Source organism: Ciconia boyciana, chromosome 7 (assembly GCF_034638445.1).
Source record: "Ciconia boyciana chromosome 7, ASM3463844v1, whole genome shotgun sequence".
Classification (NCBI taxonomy): Eukaryota; Metazoa; Chordata; class Aves; order Ciconiiformes; family Ciconiidae; genus Ciconia; species Ciconia boyciana.
Window position 1 is genome coordinate 34,344,641 of NC_132940.1, and position 15,049 is coordinate 34,359,689.

General features: G+C 34.8%; 1 protein-coding gene across 4 annotated transcripts in view; it reads right to left on the reverse strand.

The window, feature by feature from the left end:
• Positions 1–15,049, reverse strand: part of TPR (translocated promoter region, nuclear basket protein) — a 42,147-nt gene that overhangs the window by 21,194 nt on the left and 5,904 nt on the right. For 3 of the 4 annotated variants that reach the window (XM_072867165.1, XM_072867164.1, XM_072867163.1), the window contains exons 7-27: positions 14,852–14,944; positions 14,648–14,728; positions 13,075–13,162; positions 12,409–12,549; positions 11,312–11,403; positions 10,275–10,472; positions 9,644–9,751; positions 8,888–9,114; positions 8,021–8,184; positions 7,493–7,632; positions 7,259–7,407; positions 6,795–6,957; positions 6,226–6,360; positions 5,311–5,451; positions 4,973–5,141; positions 4,294–4,460; positions 3,148–3,300; positions 2,324–2,440; positions 1,052–1,255; positions 778–962; positions 187–334 (exon numbers count right to left, since the gene is read on the reverse strand). In XM_072867165.1, the coding sequence (XP_072723266.1) occupies positions 187–334; positions 778–962; positions 1,052–1,255; positions 2,324–2,440; positions 3,148–3,300; positions 4,294–4,460; positions 4,973–5,141; positions 5,311–5,451; positions 6,226–6,360; positions 6,795–6,957; positions 7,259–7,407; positions 7,493–7,632; positions 8,021–8,184; positions 8,888–9,114; positions 9,644–9,751; positions 10,275–10,472; positions 11,312–11,403; positions 12,409–12,549; positions 13,075–13,162; positions 14,648–14,728; positions 14,852–14,944 (3,063 nt within the window). The remainder of the gene's footprint in view (positions 1–186; positions 335–777; positions 963–1,051; positions 1,256–2,323; positions 2,441–3,147; positions 3,301–4,293; positions 4,461–4,972; positions 5,142–5,310; positions 5,452–6,225; positions 6,361–6,794; positions 6,958–7,258; positions 7,408–7,492; positions 7,633–8,020; positions 8,185–8,887; positions 9,115–9,643; positions 9,752–10,274; positions 10,473–11,311; positions 11,404–12,408; positions 12,550–13,074; positions 13,163–14,647; positions 14,729–14,851; positions 14,945–15,049) is intronic. The other variant, XM_072867166.1, reaches the window with a different exon arrangement.

Sequence of the window (15,049 nt, forward strand, 5' to 3'; positions counted from 1 at the left end):
TGCCACACTGCTCCACAGGACTCAGAACAACTCCCTCCATTTGGCTATACAGCAACCTCAGTTTAAAAGCTCCCAATTCTTCCAAAACTCTTCATTTTTGGGCACAGGCAGCAAAGACAAAGAGTAGAACATAGAGAACAGCCCTCTCTACTTATTGAAATCATAACCAATAATATCCAACCATACCTGCACCTTCTCTCTCTCAGCATTGAGACTGTCCTGCAGTTCCTGCAGTTCCCTTTCCAGGTGCTCCACTCTCTGACGGTAACGCAAACTCTCCACCTGGGCCACCTCAAATCTAGTTTCTGCAATCTCCTTTTCTCGACGTATAAATCTGCAATAAGAAAATGAACAAAGCATCATGTCAATAAAAATGCAAGACAAAGCATTTTAAGTTGAAGCATCTTATATCTGAAAGTCTACTGAGTATGGAAATTGGTTCAGAAAGATCAAATATAAAATCCTAGATAAAAATTCTTGAAAATCTACATAAAGTCCCTAAAAGCCACAATAAGAAAAAAAATCACCTCTACGAAACTTTCTTGCCAATCACATTTGCTAAAATTTGATTTAGCTTCCTGTCATAATTGACTCACATTTTTTTCCTAGGAGTAGAAAAATCTCCTCTATTAGGTACTGATATAGAACGACCATCCTACCTAGCAAAAAAGTGCTTAAATTTTATACATTATCCTTCAAATATAAAGTAATACAGAACTATTTAATTTGTCAACTAATTTATAACCACTGAGAGAAGGAGCCCAGAGCTAAATTTACCTAAGAATTTCTAAGATTTGTTCCTGGGATTTGCCTTCCTCATTGAGAGAAACATTCACCGCAGTTGGCATGGCTTCTTTCATAGAGGTCACCATCTTATCACTCAGACTTTCCAGCTGTTCATGTAATAATCGATTTTGTTTTTCCAAATCTTCACAGCGGGATGCAAGTTTTGAAGCTTCATCCTACAACAAAATTGTTAAATGGCTGTGAATTCTGTGGCTGAATGTCTGTTAACTGAAAAACCCCACTGAAACCCTAAAAACAATCATACCTTGATCATTCTCTCTCTCTCTTCCCAGGAGGCTTTGCACTCTAACAATTCAGACTCAGCTTTCTGAGCAGCTTCCTCTAGCTGCTGCCTTACCGCTGCATTCTTGGCAACTTGTTCTTTAATAGCCTGTAATGCTTCAACATCAGCAGCATGGAGCATTAATTCCCGTTCATATTTATTTTGAGCTTCAGAAGCCATCTTTGCCTGCAGAAAAAAACCCCATAGATTGTTACCTTTAATGTTGTATCTTTGGTATGTATGAAGGGATTCTCAAATTCTAGACAAAATCAGTAACTACTGCTCAAAAAGAAAATCACTGGCCAAAACCTTTATCATTCTCAAAAAAAAAGATAAGCTTAGTATGGTTCCCTTAAAGAAATTATTATTTTTTTTTAAGTTTAGAATTTGAAATAGTTTTCTTTGAGTAGCCAGAAGGAGGACGCACTCTCTCTAGTTACTCTACAATCAAACCTCTTGCTATAGATTCTGCAGGGATAACAGGCAGATATTAGTCTAAGAACATCCACTGGCTACTTCTACATGTGAATGAGCAAAGATATTTACTGCATGAGGTTAAAAAGCTAAGGACAGACTATGGTCATAGTATTAGCTGAAAAAAAATGGAAACGCCCATCTACTAAATTTTGGGTTGAATTAAACAACAGCCAAAAGTTTTTCTACATACTTTACACCAGCCAGCGTTGCTGAAATTATCACCTGCAGAAAAGCAGTTTTCCTTTAAGTAACAGCTGGTAACAAGACAATCTTATCAGGTCCTGCTAAATACCATATTGCCCTACAGTTTTAAAAGATGACAGTTACGTTTCAGGTTAGAAAGATATTGTCTTCTTGTGAGAGTTCAGTTTTCTTTTTTGCTCTCCCCTCAGGAGAGTGATGTAGCAATTCATTAAAAACAGTTAATTACATTCCCCAATCAATTTTTTTACATAATGAAACAAACCTTAGAAACAGTAATCCATCTTCTGTTGTTTTCTTAAACATGACACAAACTGTGCTTGCAGCACAACTTTATATTCGAAGTCAGTTTAGTCGATATTACCACAATGTTTGACCCGGTAGAAAAATGAAGCACTAAATAAGCAGCTGTTCACAAAATAGAGAAAGTGCTCTTACAGCGCTTTTCTTGCCTCCACAAGTCTCTGATTAGCAGCACTACCTTTAAAAAAATGTTTTGAGTTCAACTGAAAACCAGTTAAAACTAACATTACGTTTACTACCTCTGGCTAAAATAGGCAAATACTACAAACATACTTGCTCCTGGCAGTCACGTCTGGCTTGTTGTTCATTATTTAGAGCTGTGCTGGCTCTCTGAAGAGCTTCCTGAACTTCTGATTGCACAGTTGACAGACTCTTCTTTAGTTCTGATAGCTATAGTGATGGGGAAGGGGGGAACAACAACAACAAAAGAACAAGAACAAAACCAAGACTAAATGGCAAAGTATTTTACAGAGTATTGAACACAACAAGGCTCTGAACGTAGACAGTCATGAATAATGTAGAACCAAAGTTGTTACTTTATTTATTTTTTTAAATACTAATTTTAATCTGAAGAGAAATACTTTCAAGATTTTGACTTATTAATATACAGAGGTTTCTCCTGGTAAAAATATGTTACTGTTCTTTCAGAGTCAGGCCTACAGTAATTCTAGTTGCAGTCATCTTGTTTCTTTCAACCCCAATAAAAGTCCAAATATAAGCCACACAAATAAGGGCATAGGCCACTCTGGTTTTAAAATACGTGCATACTACAAATTTGGTTTTGGCTCATGTTCCAAAAAGGGTTTTCTGAAACCTTTCTCAAAAGCTTTTACACGTTTTCCTGCAAACAGTACTCAAAGTTCAGGACGATAGTGACAGCTTTAAATACACAATCACCCTAACAAAGTGATAAGGTTAATGTACTAGTCATGTTTGGAAACCTCTCAAATTTAGTTAGCCTTTTCTACATCCTGAAAGATTTAGTTTTGGACACTATTATACTACGAAAACAAATTGAAGTTTAGGGAATTATGTAAAAGCACATTCTTGTGGACTCTCTGCAAGGGAGTTTAAGACAGGGGGCATTCAGTGCATACCTGTTGTTCCATATTCTCCACAGCTTTACGCTTCTCCTCTTGCAGTTCTTGCTTTTCTTTCTCTGACTCCATCAGCTTCTTTTCCAGCTGTGCTTGATACTCTGAAGACTCCTTCAGACGAGCTTCAACTGTTGCACGAACTTCCTCTGTCACCTTCATTAAAATCCATCATAAGAGATCAATTTTTTTTTTCCTTTAAATATGGGATACTGATGTGAAACCAGTATTTTATTAACAATTTAAAGCCAGAATAGGTATTCTCAGCATCTCATTTAGAACAACACTGAAAACGTGGAAAATCACAAATAGCATTGAAATTTTTCTCTTTTTTAATTTCCCTTCAAAGCTGCAATACCTCATGAAGTACATCTAAGAACAGTTTTAGGTGACTACACTCAAGAGTGCAGCAGCTAGCACATCCTTCTATCACACACTAAAGTCTGCAATACTGTTAAAGCATATCAAGCCACAATGAAGTTTTTACAGTAACAGAACACAGACAGGCAGAGAACTTGGATACTAGAACAAAAAGCACGCCATCATCTACTGATGCTGTAACTTCAGTAGAAAAAATGAGAATTCTGTTTCCCCAGTCTATCTTACTTTGATATGCTGAAGAGCTTGGAAGAACAGGCTTTGTTTGCTATTAACATGGTGGAGTATATAACAGACTGGGAGGTAGTTCTGAAGCTTTTCCCATGAATACCACATAGAGTGTTCTTTTGCATCACTGAAGACCTTACTAATGCAGAAGATGTGAATTTAACTGCTTTTGATTGAGAGCTAATTAATATTTTTAATCATTGATCACAGGGTTATAAGGAAGAGTTTTTAAAAGTCAATTCCCCTCTTTTGAAGGAAAACATTGGCTGGGTACAGCTTTGAGTCAAATTTACAATTCAACATTTTGAAAATATGCTGCAAAAAGGTTTAATATTTCCATGATTAAAAGTGTTTTTAATAAAGTTATCTAAAATATGGTCTTATTACATTATATTCTAATGCCTTCTAAACTAACTTCAGTTTTTTTCCAATTCCTGCCAGAATCCTACAGACTGTACTGCAGTACCAAAAAAAAAAAAAATCTAAAAAAAATCTTTCATTTTGTTTCTGTTTCTCCTCTAATAAACAATGGTAACTACTTACTTGTTTTTCCTTATTAAGGGATTCCTCTAGACTAAGAACCATGGCCCTGTACTGTTCCACATTACTAGAACTAGTCTTGAGTCGTTCTCTCAGGTCATTAACTTGTTCGTCAGCTTGTCTTAGTCGACTGACAAGATCATCCACATCTTCATTTGTACTAGGCTGACCTATAATATTAGAACACATTCGTTAACCAATGAGGTTTAATTCAGTTTTTTTAAACCACTGTTCTGTTGAAAAACTGAAGTCTTTTTAGGATAATAACATGGAAAAACCAATCACCCTCACAAAACTTCCCCAAATAAAGTTGTCAGCCCTAACCAAAATAGTAGCTTACAATAAACGTTGTTGATTCAGACAAAAAAACCCTTATTTAAAAATGCTATTAAAATATTTAAAAATAAATAACCTAAAAGACTTAAGTTCTTTCAAATAAAAATAAAAGGGATCTTTTAATAAGTTTGCCTTTATTTTCCCCTTTTGTCAAAGACTGCTTGGACATTAATTTTACTTAAAAAAATCATCCTGGTTATCATTTGTTTGAATATGTGATTGTAATAATGAAGAGGTTTACTATTTAGTGTACTGTCCTGCTAATTCTAAATTATTATGAATTTTACCATTCTGCAGACAGCAACGGTTAACTTAAAGAGAAATTCAATGTAGAAAAGCATCTTACCTTTCCCTGGAGCCCTCTGTGATGACTGAAATGCTAGCTGAGCCTCCGTATTGTTAAGCTGCTGTTTCAACATCGCAGTTTCTTTCTGGGCATTCTTTAAAAGTTCCTTTGTGTTAATGTGACGGTTTGTCTCAGTCTCGAGTTGCCTCTTAAGATCCAGGATATGAACCTGAAAACACAAGGTTCTTAAACTTGTAATTATTCACAAACAGCCCAAAGACCAAGTATGTTTATAAATTACACATATGAAAAACAATGCACTGTAAGCTGGCAGAGGCCATGCAACTGTGGCTTTATTTTCACTAAAACAAGTTTAGCACATTTATAATTATACTTACCTCTTGATTTTTGGTAAGGGAATGTCTTTGTTCCACCTCACTTTCTAGTTTCTTCTTCAGCTGAGATATCTCACGCTCTAGCTTTTCTATCTGATTACTGAGTCTTTGTTTTGTTTCTGTCTCAGACCTCTCCAGTATTCCCTGATAAAAGAGCATAATACACTATGCTTACAATACACTTTAATAATTTTCTTCTGAATTACAGCAATACTTCATACAAAGTTGTCACAACACTTCTCCCATCCACAAAATAATTACTGCAGGGAGTGAGCAATAATACGTAGATACAGGAGATTATGAAAAGTAGCACTTACAATGTATGACTTATTAAAAAAACATTTTAAAACTAATGATACAATAAGTATTAGAAGAAATTCTTTTATCTGAGTCTAATTCCAGAGATTAAAAAAAACCCAAAAGATCTACCACAGAAATAGAATTCAGTCCCATGACAAAAGGCGCAACCTTAAATATTCATGCTCTAACAGTCAATATACCTTATAATAGAAGATCTAAAAGTATAAAAGTAAATATACCTTAAAACAATAGGAAAATAAACTACTAAGGCAGGCACTGGTAAATTGTGCTATAAAAAATTAACATACAGGTTTTTTTCCTTTCACTTTGTTTCATGTGTTTTGGTTCCATTTTATTGTGAAAACCCTTCTCATCAACTCAAAATTCTCATGACTTCGCCCATGTAAATAACAGAGCATCATAATTTAGGAGAGTAGTAACAAACTTGCTTGAACAAATTACTCAAGTATTTTATGTTCAGTGTCAATTTGTAACCAAAAAAAAAAAAAAATCCACTTTAAGACCCAATCCCATAACTGTTGAAGTCTATTTCGATGGTTATTTATTGAAAACTCTGAAAGACAGATCAGACTTAGACATATGAATAATACCACATACCTGAATAGTTCGCAAATTAGTAAGCAGCAAGTTCTGTCCTCTTTGTTCAGCTAATAAAGACTCACGTTGCTGAGTCAAACGCACATCTGACATCTTCAAGATATCTTTCTCTTTTTTTAAGTTTTCTGCTCTCACCTTTAAGACAGCAAATAACAGGAACTTTGTTATCAATCTCAAATCTGTCCATTAATTTTAATTTGGACAATATTATTTTTATGAGCAGTTAATACTATTTTTAAAAAAGGCTTTTAAGATTACAGATTGTGAATTAAAGTTCATGCAAATTAAGCCAAGAACAGTAAGAACACAACTGTTTGACTAATATTCTGTTTTCTCTGTAAACTGAAACATCTTTGGAATGTTGTTCCATCTTCACTCAGTACTTGAGATGTTGCGGAATGTTACAAATGCATGCACTAAACGTACATGCACACAAGCTTTTACAAATTTAATAGCTGATGCACTCAAAAAGCCACACGTTCAAGTTCTGACAGCTTTCAAGATAATCCTAAGAAAAACTCTTGTGCTAACTTGGACTATCTAGGAGCATAATACACCCTATTACTAACCTCTGCCACTGCCAGTTTTTCATTAGCTCCCCTGAGGTCTTGAGTCATAGTGTTAATTATCTGCTCTTGCTTCTGAGTTGTTGCTGTGAGTTTCTGGGTTCTTTCATGCAGAGATGTTATTTCTCGACGATAGCCTTCAACGTTATCCTGCAGCATTTCATAACTTCACACGGAACAACAAAGCAAAGTATATGTTTGCCACATTAAATTGTTTAATTGCAAGAGGTGTACATACACAGCTATACGTTTCACGTCCTTGTGCATCAGTTTTCACATATGTGGCTCACTCAACTAGAAGGTATATTCTTGATCCCACCTTCACTTTGTGTTCTTTAACAGAACAGACAATATTAATGTTTAACTGGCAACTCTTCCTGAGCGAACGATATCAAGCAGTCAACATGATTCTATTGACAGAGAACACATACATAGGGCAATGAAATGAAATGAAATAGCTGATTTACCGTTTGGAGGCAAACTCCAGCTGTGTGGATATCTTTGCATTTTGTGACCTCAAGTCTGTGACCTGCTCCTGAAGCTTTTCATTTTGTTCATTCAGCAATTTGTCATTCTCTGCCTTTTCTTTTTTATAGTTCTCAAAAACTTCCTGCAACTACATCAAAGAACAGACATTAAAATGCTTACAAAAGTAAAAAGAAATAGTGATCGCTTTCTACAGTGTTTATTGAAAAATATACCTGCTTAAGTGCAGCCTTAGCCTCCACAGTCTCCACTGACTCAGTCATTGACACTGGAGCAGGAGTTGACATGGCCTGAGGTAAATTTGGGCGCTTTGGAGTAGATGTAAGAGAAATCTCCTCTGGTAATAGACCTGAAGCTAAAAAAAGATAAAGGGGATTTTAAAGGCGACAATTGAATGAATGCTTGCCAAAGCAGAACATCATATAACCACACCAAAATATGGCTAAAACCAATTCTGTATTGCTAGGAAAGTCTTGGGCTCTCCTGAGCAACTCATTCTTTATACCTACAATATGCTACCAGAACACACGTAGTTACCACTACATCTCAGTCATTATGTAGCAAGTTATTACACTGTAAAAATAAAATCATGTGTCTAAATCCAAATTCATGGGTTTTCCAATAAGTAAAAGTTGAATACCAGATTAACAGAAGTTACTAGTACTATTACAGCACCATTACTGAAAACTCATAACAAATGGCAACTTCATTTTTTTTAAATGGTGCAGAAATGTGAAGCTTACCTTGCAAAGGAATGATAGCTCCTGTGGTCTGTGCCAACAATATGCGGAACATATCACGCTGACGAACTATAGACTCAACAAGCTGCAACTGATGATGACGTGATTCACGCAGTTTTTCTAGCTCATTGAGAGCTTCCTCAAGCTGACTCTGAAGCTCAGAAATTCTGAAACCAACAACAGTTGTTTTCAGTAACATACACAGCGAGGCATACCAAGATGACAAAACCCTTACATTTTGTCCCAAGTCCTTCAGTGTACATTTACTGCATCTTTGAAAGTTAAGCAACTTTTTTGAGCAAACTTATAGAAAGATTGGCCTTTGGGCTTGCCATTTTGTAAATGACAAAGAAAGTAGGCCTCTTCCATGAAAAGCAGAACAGAGGTAATTCTGTTCATGTGAATAACTTCAAACAACAGTCAGTAGCATGAACAGAGAATTAGGCTAAGAACTTCTAATACAAAATTACATTATCTGTGGGCTTTACAGCTAGTGAATTAGATACACACATAATAAGTTTTTTTGTTCAGCTAACGGGAATGAAAACTTATCTTTCTTTTTCGAAAAACAGCTCTGTTGTGTGAAACCACATTCACTAAAGGATGGACAATTATTTTTACTTTGGATTTTGATGAGAGGAGCTATTACAAGTTATATAACTATAAAGCTATTTTAATCTAAAACTGAAGACAATGTTTCTTAATAACAATTTGCCTTTATAAATTACATAGCTGCTCATGAGCATATGCGCACTTACATATGCATAGGCACACAATTAATACGGATCAGAAGCAAAAAACTGAAGTGTTTGAATAAATCCCTATTACTACTCAGTATAAACAGTTTACTAGAAGGAACAGATAATTTACTTAGATGACGTTGTTTCTTGCTCCTCTTTTTCTCTAGCCTCTCCCAGCTCCCGAAGAGCCACCAAGAGACGCTGATTCTGCTGCTGAAGTTCTTCAATATTTCTGTAAGAGACTAGATGTTGAGATATCACTTCAGAAGAGCTACTGATGTCAGCAGAGCTCACTTCTTCATCACGAATCACATGATTGCCTCTAGCTTCTTCAAGTTCCATTAAAAGCACACGAATCTGAAAGAGAACATTCTAGCATAAGACATGCACACATTCAGAAGTTCATTCTGAAAAACAATGTTAGAAATAAGTACTTGGAAATTAAGTGAATTTTTTCCTACAACATACAAACTATTACAGTCAATTAATACTTGTAAGATAATTACATTATAGAAAAAAGTTTGACAAAAAGGAAACACATCAAAATCAGACGTAGATATTCTGGGTTCACTTCTGTGAACAGATCACAGGACATTCCAGTCAAACAAAGAAGTTATACATACGAGTTTTCCATGTTAGATGTTTAACAATATTATCCTAAAGCAGCATCACTCCTATCCAGCTAAACTTATTCTAATTTTGTAAGCAGAAATGTAAATATCACATTTTCCTAAGGAGAAGCTTTCAACATCACTAAGGCTCTTACAACAACCAAAACATATATGACTGTGGCTGAACACAACTTCCAAGTAAACTTCAGAAATACAGCACGATATTAATAAATTAATTGCAAATAGTACATTTAACCATAGCAACATTTATTCACCTGCTGTGAAAGGTCTTTCACTTGTATTTCCAGTCTCTGGTTTTCTCTTTCAAGCAGAGAGGCATGCTTATTGGCTTTATCAGCATCCTCCTGCAATCGTTGGATTTCCTGCAAGCATACAAACATTAAGAAACACGTACCAATTAAACTCAGGCACATCTCCTTCCAGAGAGACAACGTAATTTAGAGATACATGCCTTGTGAATCAAACTCTTCAACGTTACACTCCAAAGGTTAAACTCCACATATTTAAGAATCAAAAGCCATGCTCTGTCGTGTTGTATTAGTGCATGTATTAAAATTAATGGGAATAGGGCACCAAAGTCCAATTTTACTTCTTTGGACAAACAAATACTAATCTTTGTTTATAAAGAATTCTACTCTCAGAAACTCAGAGATTTTAAGTCAGCACATTTAAGCCTTCACTATAAAAAACTCTGAAAAATGTTGTTTCTGTAAAATACTGTGTACAGTCCAATAAATTGCAAGCTAGAAAGTTCAACAGATATTTTCCCCACAATAAAAGTGGACTAAAAGATCAATTTTATACATTTACTAACAGTAATTAGGATTAAGGAATTAAAAATCCATTTTTTCCATAATTTTACATGCTCTTTTATTTTATACTGACCTTCATAGCTTGTTCAAGCTTTGCAGACAGACTAGCAACAGCTTTTTGGGAACGCTCAAATTCTTCACGCTGACGTTTTAAGATTGGTGCTTTGGCTTCTACTTCCTGCACTATTTCATCCAAATATTTATTGATTCTCTTATTCTCCAGCTTTTCCAAAAGCAACTGATCCTGAGTTTCTACATATGCGTTGTACAGCTGCAACAGAAGATTATTTTTGGTTTGGTTTTTTTTGGTGTTTTTTTGTTTGTTTGGGGTTTTTTTAAATGTCTGTCCAGATGTATCAAAGAACCACTGGTAATTACATAATTCATACCTTAAGGCAGTATAATTTTATACAACTCTAAACTAATTAATTCAGAGAAACAAGTTGGATTTTTAAAAAAATGTGTTTTTAGGACTCATACCATGGCAAAGTAGTGATCCCTATTAATTTAAAAATGGCAAACTTTTATAGTGCAACTGTATGCAATAAAAGAATTCTATGTAAAATGGACAAATCTTAAGCAAGTTTAAGACAACAGAAGTATCGAAACTAGTATCACAAAACAAAGCAGCAGGCACAGAAGAAAGTAATTTAATGGCTGGACAGAATGACCAATAACAAACAAAATTAAAATAATAATTGCCTAGAATATGTATGATCTATCATTACGTTAATTTTTTCTTCAAGTATAAGCCAAATGCGCAGCAGTACCAATTAAAAATGTATGTAAATAAGGGGAAAAAAAGCTCCTGCCAAAAATGCATACAGAAAATAAGTTTATGTACACATAAAAAAAACATATTTCAGAAAAAGAACCAAAAGACCCTACAAATGTTTTCATCTACTAAAGAAAAACTGTAAGGTATGTTGAAAAAAATCCCAATAACTTAGCTAGTAAAGTCTGCCTCAAATGCATGAAAAGATTTCATTGACTTCAGTCAGGCATTACACCAAGTCCCAAACAGTGAATGAAGTCTGCACCCTTATATTATTAACGTCTTTCTGTTGGCATTTCAAGGGCCTTGAAATTGAAGAGTTTCTTCTCACTCACCTCAGTTAATTTCATTCCAGGCTTGACTACTTTAGCTACTGCTGCAGCAGTGGGAGACATAGCTGCAAGTTCCTCCTCAGACAATATGGCTCCTGAAGACATAATCCCACCAATTACCATTAAAAAGCTGCAATAATTCCCATCATAAATATTCTTTATTAATATAAAGAAGGCCTTCACACACCTTTCCGCTTTATAACTACATTACTATTCTAAGTCCTTAAAGTTGCTGGTTTAAGAGTTTTCTGTAATCTACATTATACATATACATGTGCAAGGGACTGATATTATATACAATATTCCATGTCATACATTATCAAGATCTCTGACTAATTTGAAATGCTGAAAAGCTTTTGCTATTAGACTCTTAAAATTTAGATCATTTCTGAACATAAGCAATTGAAACAGCTGGAGCAAAGCTTAACATAAGATTTCTTGGCAAACTGCAGGAGGTTTACAGTGGCAAAGCACTTGTTTACTTGCATTAAATTAACATAGGAAGACAGCAAATATACTTGATGTGCCTCCATTCCTTCCTGCTCTGCTCTCTTTTCTTTAGAAATTACCTATATGTAGCAAACAGACTCCCCTTTAACAAAAAAATTATAGAACAGTCAATATCGAGCAAGATTTAATGTTAAACAGAAATTTAAGGACAGAGGTTTGCTTTCAATTATCTTTTTTTTTTTTTAAAGAGAAAAATAAGAATAGGTTATCAACCCCACTCCCCTCTCCAGAAAACCATTAAAAGCTTGAGGATTCAGCCTTAAGGAACTGTTCCTCTCCCTTTTCTTTGAAAAGGTAAGTCAGATTAACAAAAGAACTTCAAAAACCATTTTGATAGAAACACATTTTCTGGTGGGGAAAAAAATATCCTTTATAGACATATTTTATATACTTTATGTCTCTGTGTGTGTGTGTATATATATATGCGCATATGAAAAAGCTTCTCAAATTCATGATTAGAAATGACCAAAGATGAATTAAGATTAATGCACTCGCTTCCTATATAAATTCAGCATAGTATTTTCATGCAAGACTACTTACAATAGAAAGCCTGAGGCTTTATGCATTTTAGTTCCCAATGTGACCCCTACCTTTACGCTTTGTAGCGGACAGTAAATCATTAGCATTCTCCAGCTCCTTTTCCAGTTTACTGATCTTCTCTCTCAGTTCTTTTTCCATTACAGCTTTTGACTCTTCCACCTCAGTCAAATGCTCCTGGGTTGCTTTATTAGCTAAAATTAAATCAGACAAGCAGTTTATTGTGTTGTGGTTGTTTTAACTTTTTTCTTTTTTTAAAAAGACCAAAATTTGCATATGTACCTTAAATTTTACTTTAACTTTATATGATCTGCAGAAACTCATGCTGATAAGAAAACTCAGTAGCATGACAGAAGCATAACCTGCTGCCTATCACTTTTGCTTAGAAGAGGGCTAAAATATCAACTGTCCTTTTATCAGTGAAAAGGAATCTAAAACGAGAAACTAAAATGAAGACATATCTTGCAAAATTGGATTTTCTCATCCAAATCCAAAGTAAAATTCCAGGTATATTTGAAGATAGTTCCTCCCCACCCCCCCAGGTAAATTCAACTAGTCACATAAAATTTTTGTTACAAAGTGATTGACGTTTCCACAATCCCAAAAGCCTAATGAAGTTCCTTTCATAAACGCTCAATACCTATTTTTCAATGCATCAAGGTAGTTACAAAGGAGCATAACTGTTCTGTTCCATCTGCGATTTCTCACTCACAGCTTACCTTCACCTGCTTCCTTCAGGAGCTTGTGCAGCTCTTCTACTGCTCCTGTCAGTTCATTGCTCTTTGCCTCTGAGTCATCAGCAGCACTCTAAATAAAAGCATTTTTTTTAACCTTTTACTACACAGTAATAGGAACTATATTTTTATAAAGAAACCTCAAACTGACCAAAAATTATGAACATGCAGTTTTTGAGTAAAATGCTAAAAGATTCACCTAAACTGGACAATTCTCTTTACACTTGGATTAAGTTTCACTTTGATGCAAACTGCCCATCTGAGAGTAAGAAGTGTCAGACATTGATTTGATATGACAAACCGAAATAAAATGTGTGCCCTTTAGCTGCTTTATAGCTGGTGCTGGCTTTGTTCCTTCTCTTCACTAAAGAAAATTTGGAGAAATTTTGAGTACTCAAAATTTTGATCATTCTGAAAAATTTGGTATTTTTAGGGAACCTTATATAAACAGCTTATGTTTCTTTGCTTCCAGTTAGAGATCTCAAGTGCAAGACTGTACAATATTTCAGCAATTCTGCAAGTCCATTAGAGATAACTGAAATAAAATTGATTCAACTTTTGCTAATCAGCAAAGTCTCAAAATAGGCTCCCACAGGAGGGCACTCAATCTCGATGCTTTTAATATCAGGTCAGATAAATATGTCAGCAGTTACAAATACATAGCAAATCCTATGTTAAGCAGAAGACAAACCTTTAAACCCCTTCAAATCAATGATTCTATAGTAAAAGCATGAATGAATAGGAGTAAAAAAAAAAAACAAAAACAAACCCCAACCAAAACAAAACCAAATAAAAAGGTAAATGGTAGTGCATTATGCTCCAGAAAAGTTAGGTATTGACTTGCTGTTCAAAGGGACATCAGTTTACATCTAATCAGACAAAGTATTAATGTAGAACTCAGCATTAAGCAGGGTGGAACGTTTATGTGGGTATCTATGCAAGAAAACTCAGGAAACAGAACTCATTAACCTGTGAATCTAACATGCATAAACTAAAGAGCAATGAGTTGTCCTCTTTAGCTGACTTTGCCTTAGTCAATACGCTACAGGATATTTTTCGCTCTCTGAGCCAACAAAACAAACAAAAACTACTTGGTTTTGGTGCTTATTTGACACAATACATGACATTCAGCTGTCTTAATCAGATCACTAACACTTGCAGTGTTATTTGAAATGAACTTCTCCTAACCAAACTCAGAAAAATCTCTTGCATAGTCATATTTTACATACAAACCTTTACCTCCCAATACATCATCATAAGACATAACCACATTCATGCAACATGAAGCCTCAAAACAGTGAGCATAAAATTACTATTTTCTCTCCAGTTTTGCTTAATCCACAAAATGATCGAAGCAAGGTAAGATTTCAAATGCTGCCTAAGACAGCAGCAAAGAAAACAATGTTTTGGATGTTTCAATGTTTTGCAATGGACGTTAGTCTTCCCCACATCCACGCTTTGTGGAGAAAAAAACAGAACTGGCCTGCATTACATTTAATGCTAAGATTCAGCCCCAAGTAATACTAATATACGCTTATAACAGAATCAATAAACTCACCTTATACAAATTGGATAATTTTATGTGGGCATTCAGTTCATTGTGGAATCTTTCCTCCATACTAGCTTGCTGTTCTTTTGCCTAGTAAATTAAAGAAGAAACAGGGTAAGGGAGCATTCCACTATTTGTATTTCACACATTTTGTTTTTTTAATTTGTAAAAGCAACTGTAATGCTGTTTCACATATACTTCAAGTTGTCTTACCTCCTTCAATTTATTCAAAAGGTCTTCCACATGCTTCTGAAGATTTTCATTTGACTGTTTTAAGCTGTTTACCTGTTCCTCCATTCTGGAAACCTGTTCAAAGAATAAATGAGAACGCCATGTATAAATTTCTCTTTCCAATCCAGTTTATCTTGGAAAATACCCATCTCGTTGTTTTTTACTTTAAAAAACCCTAAA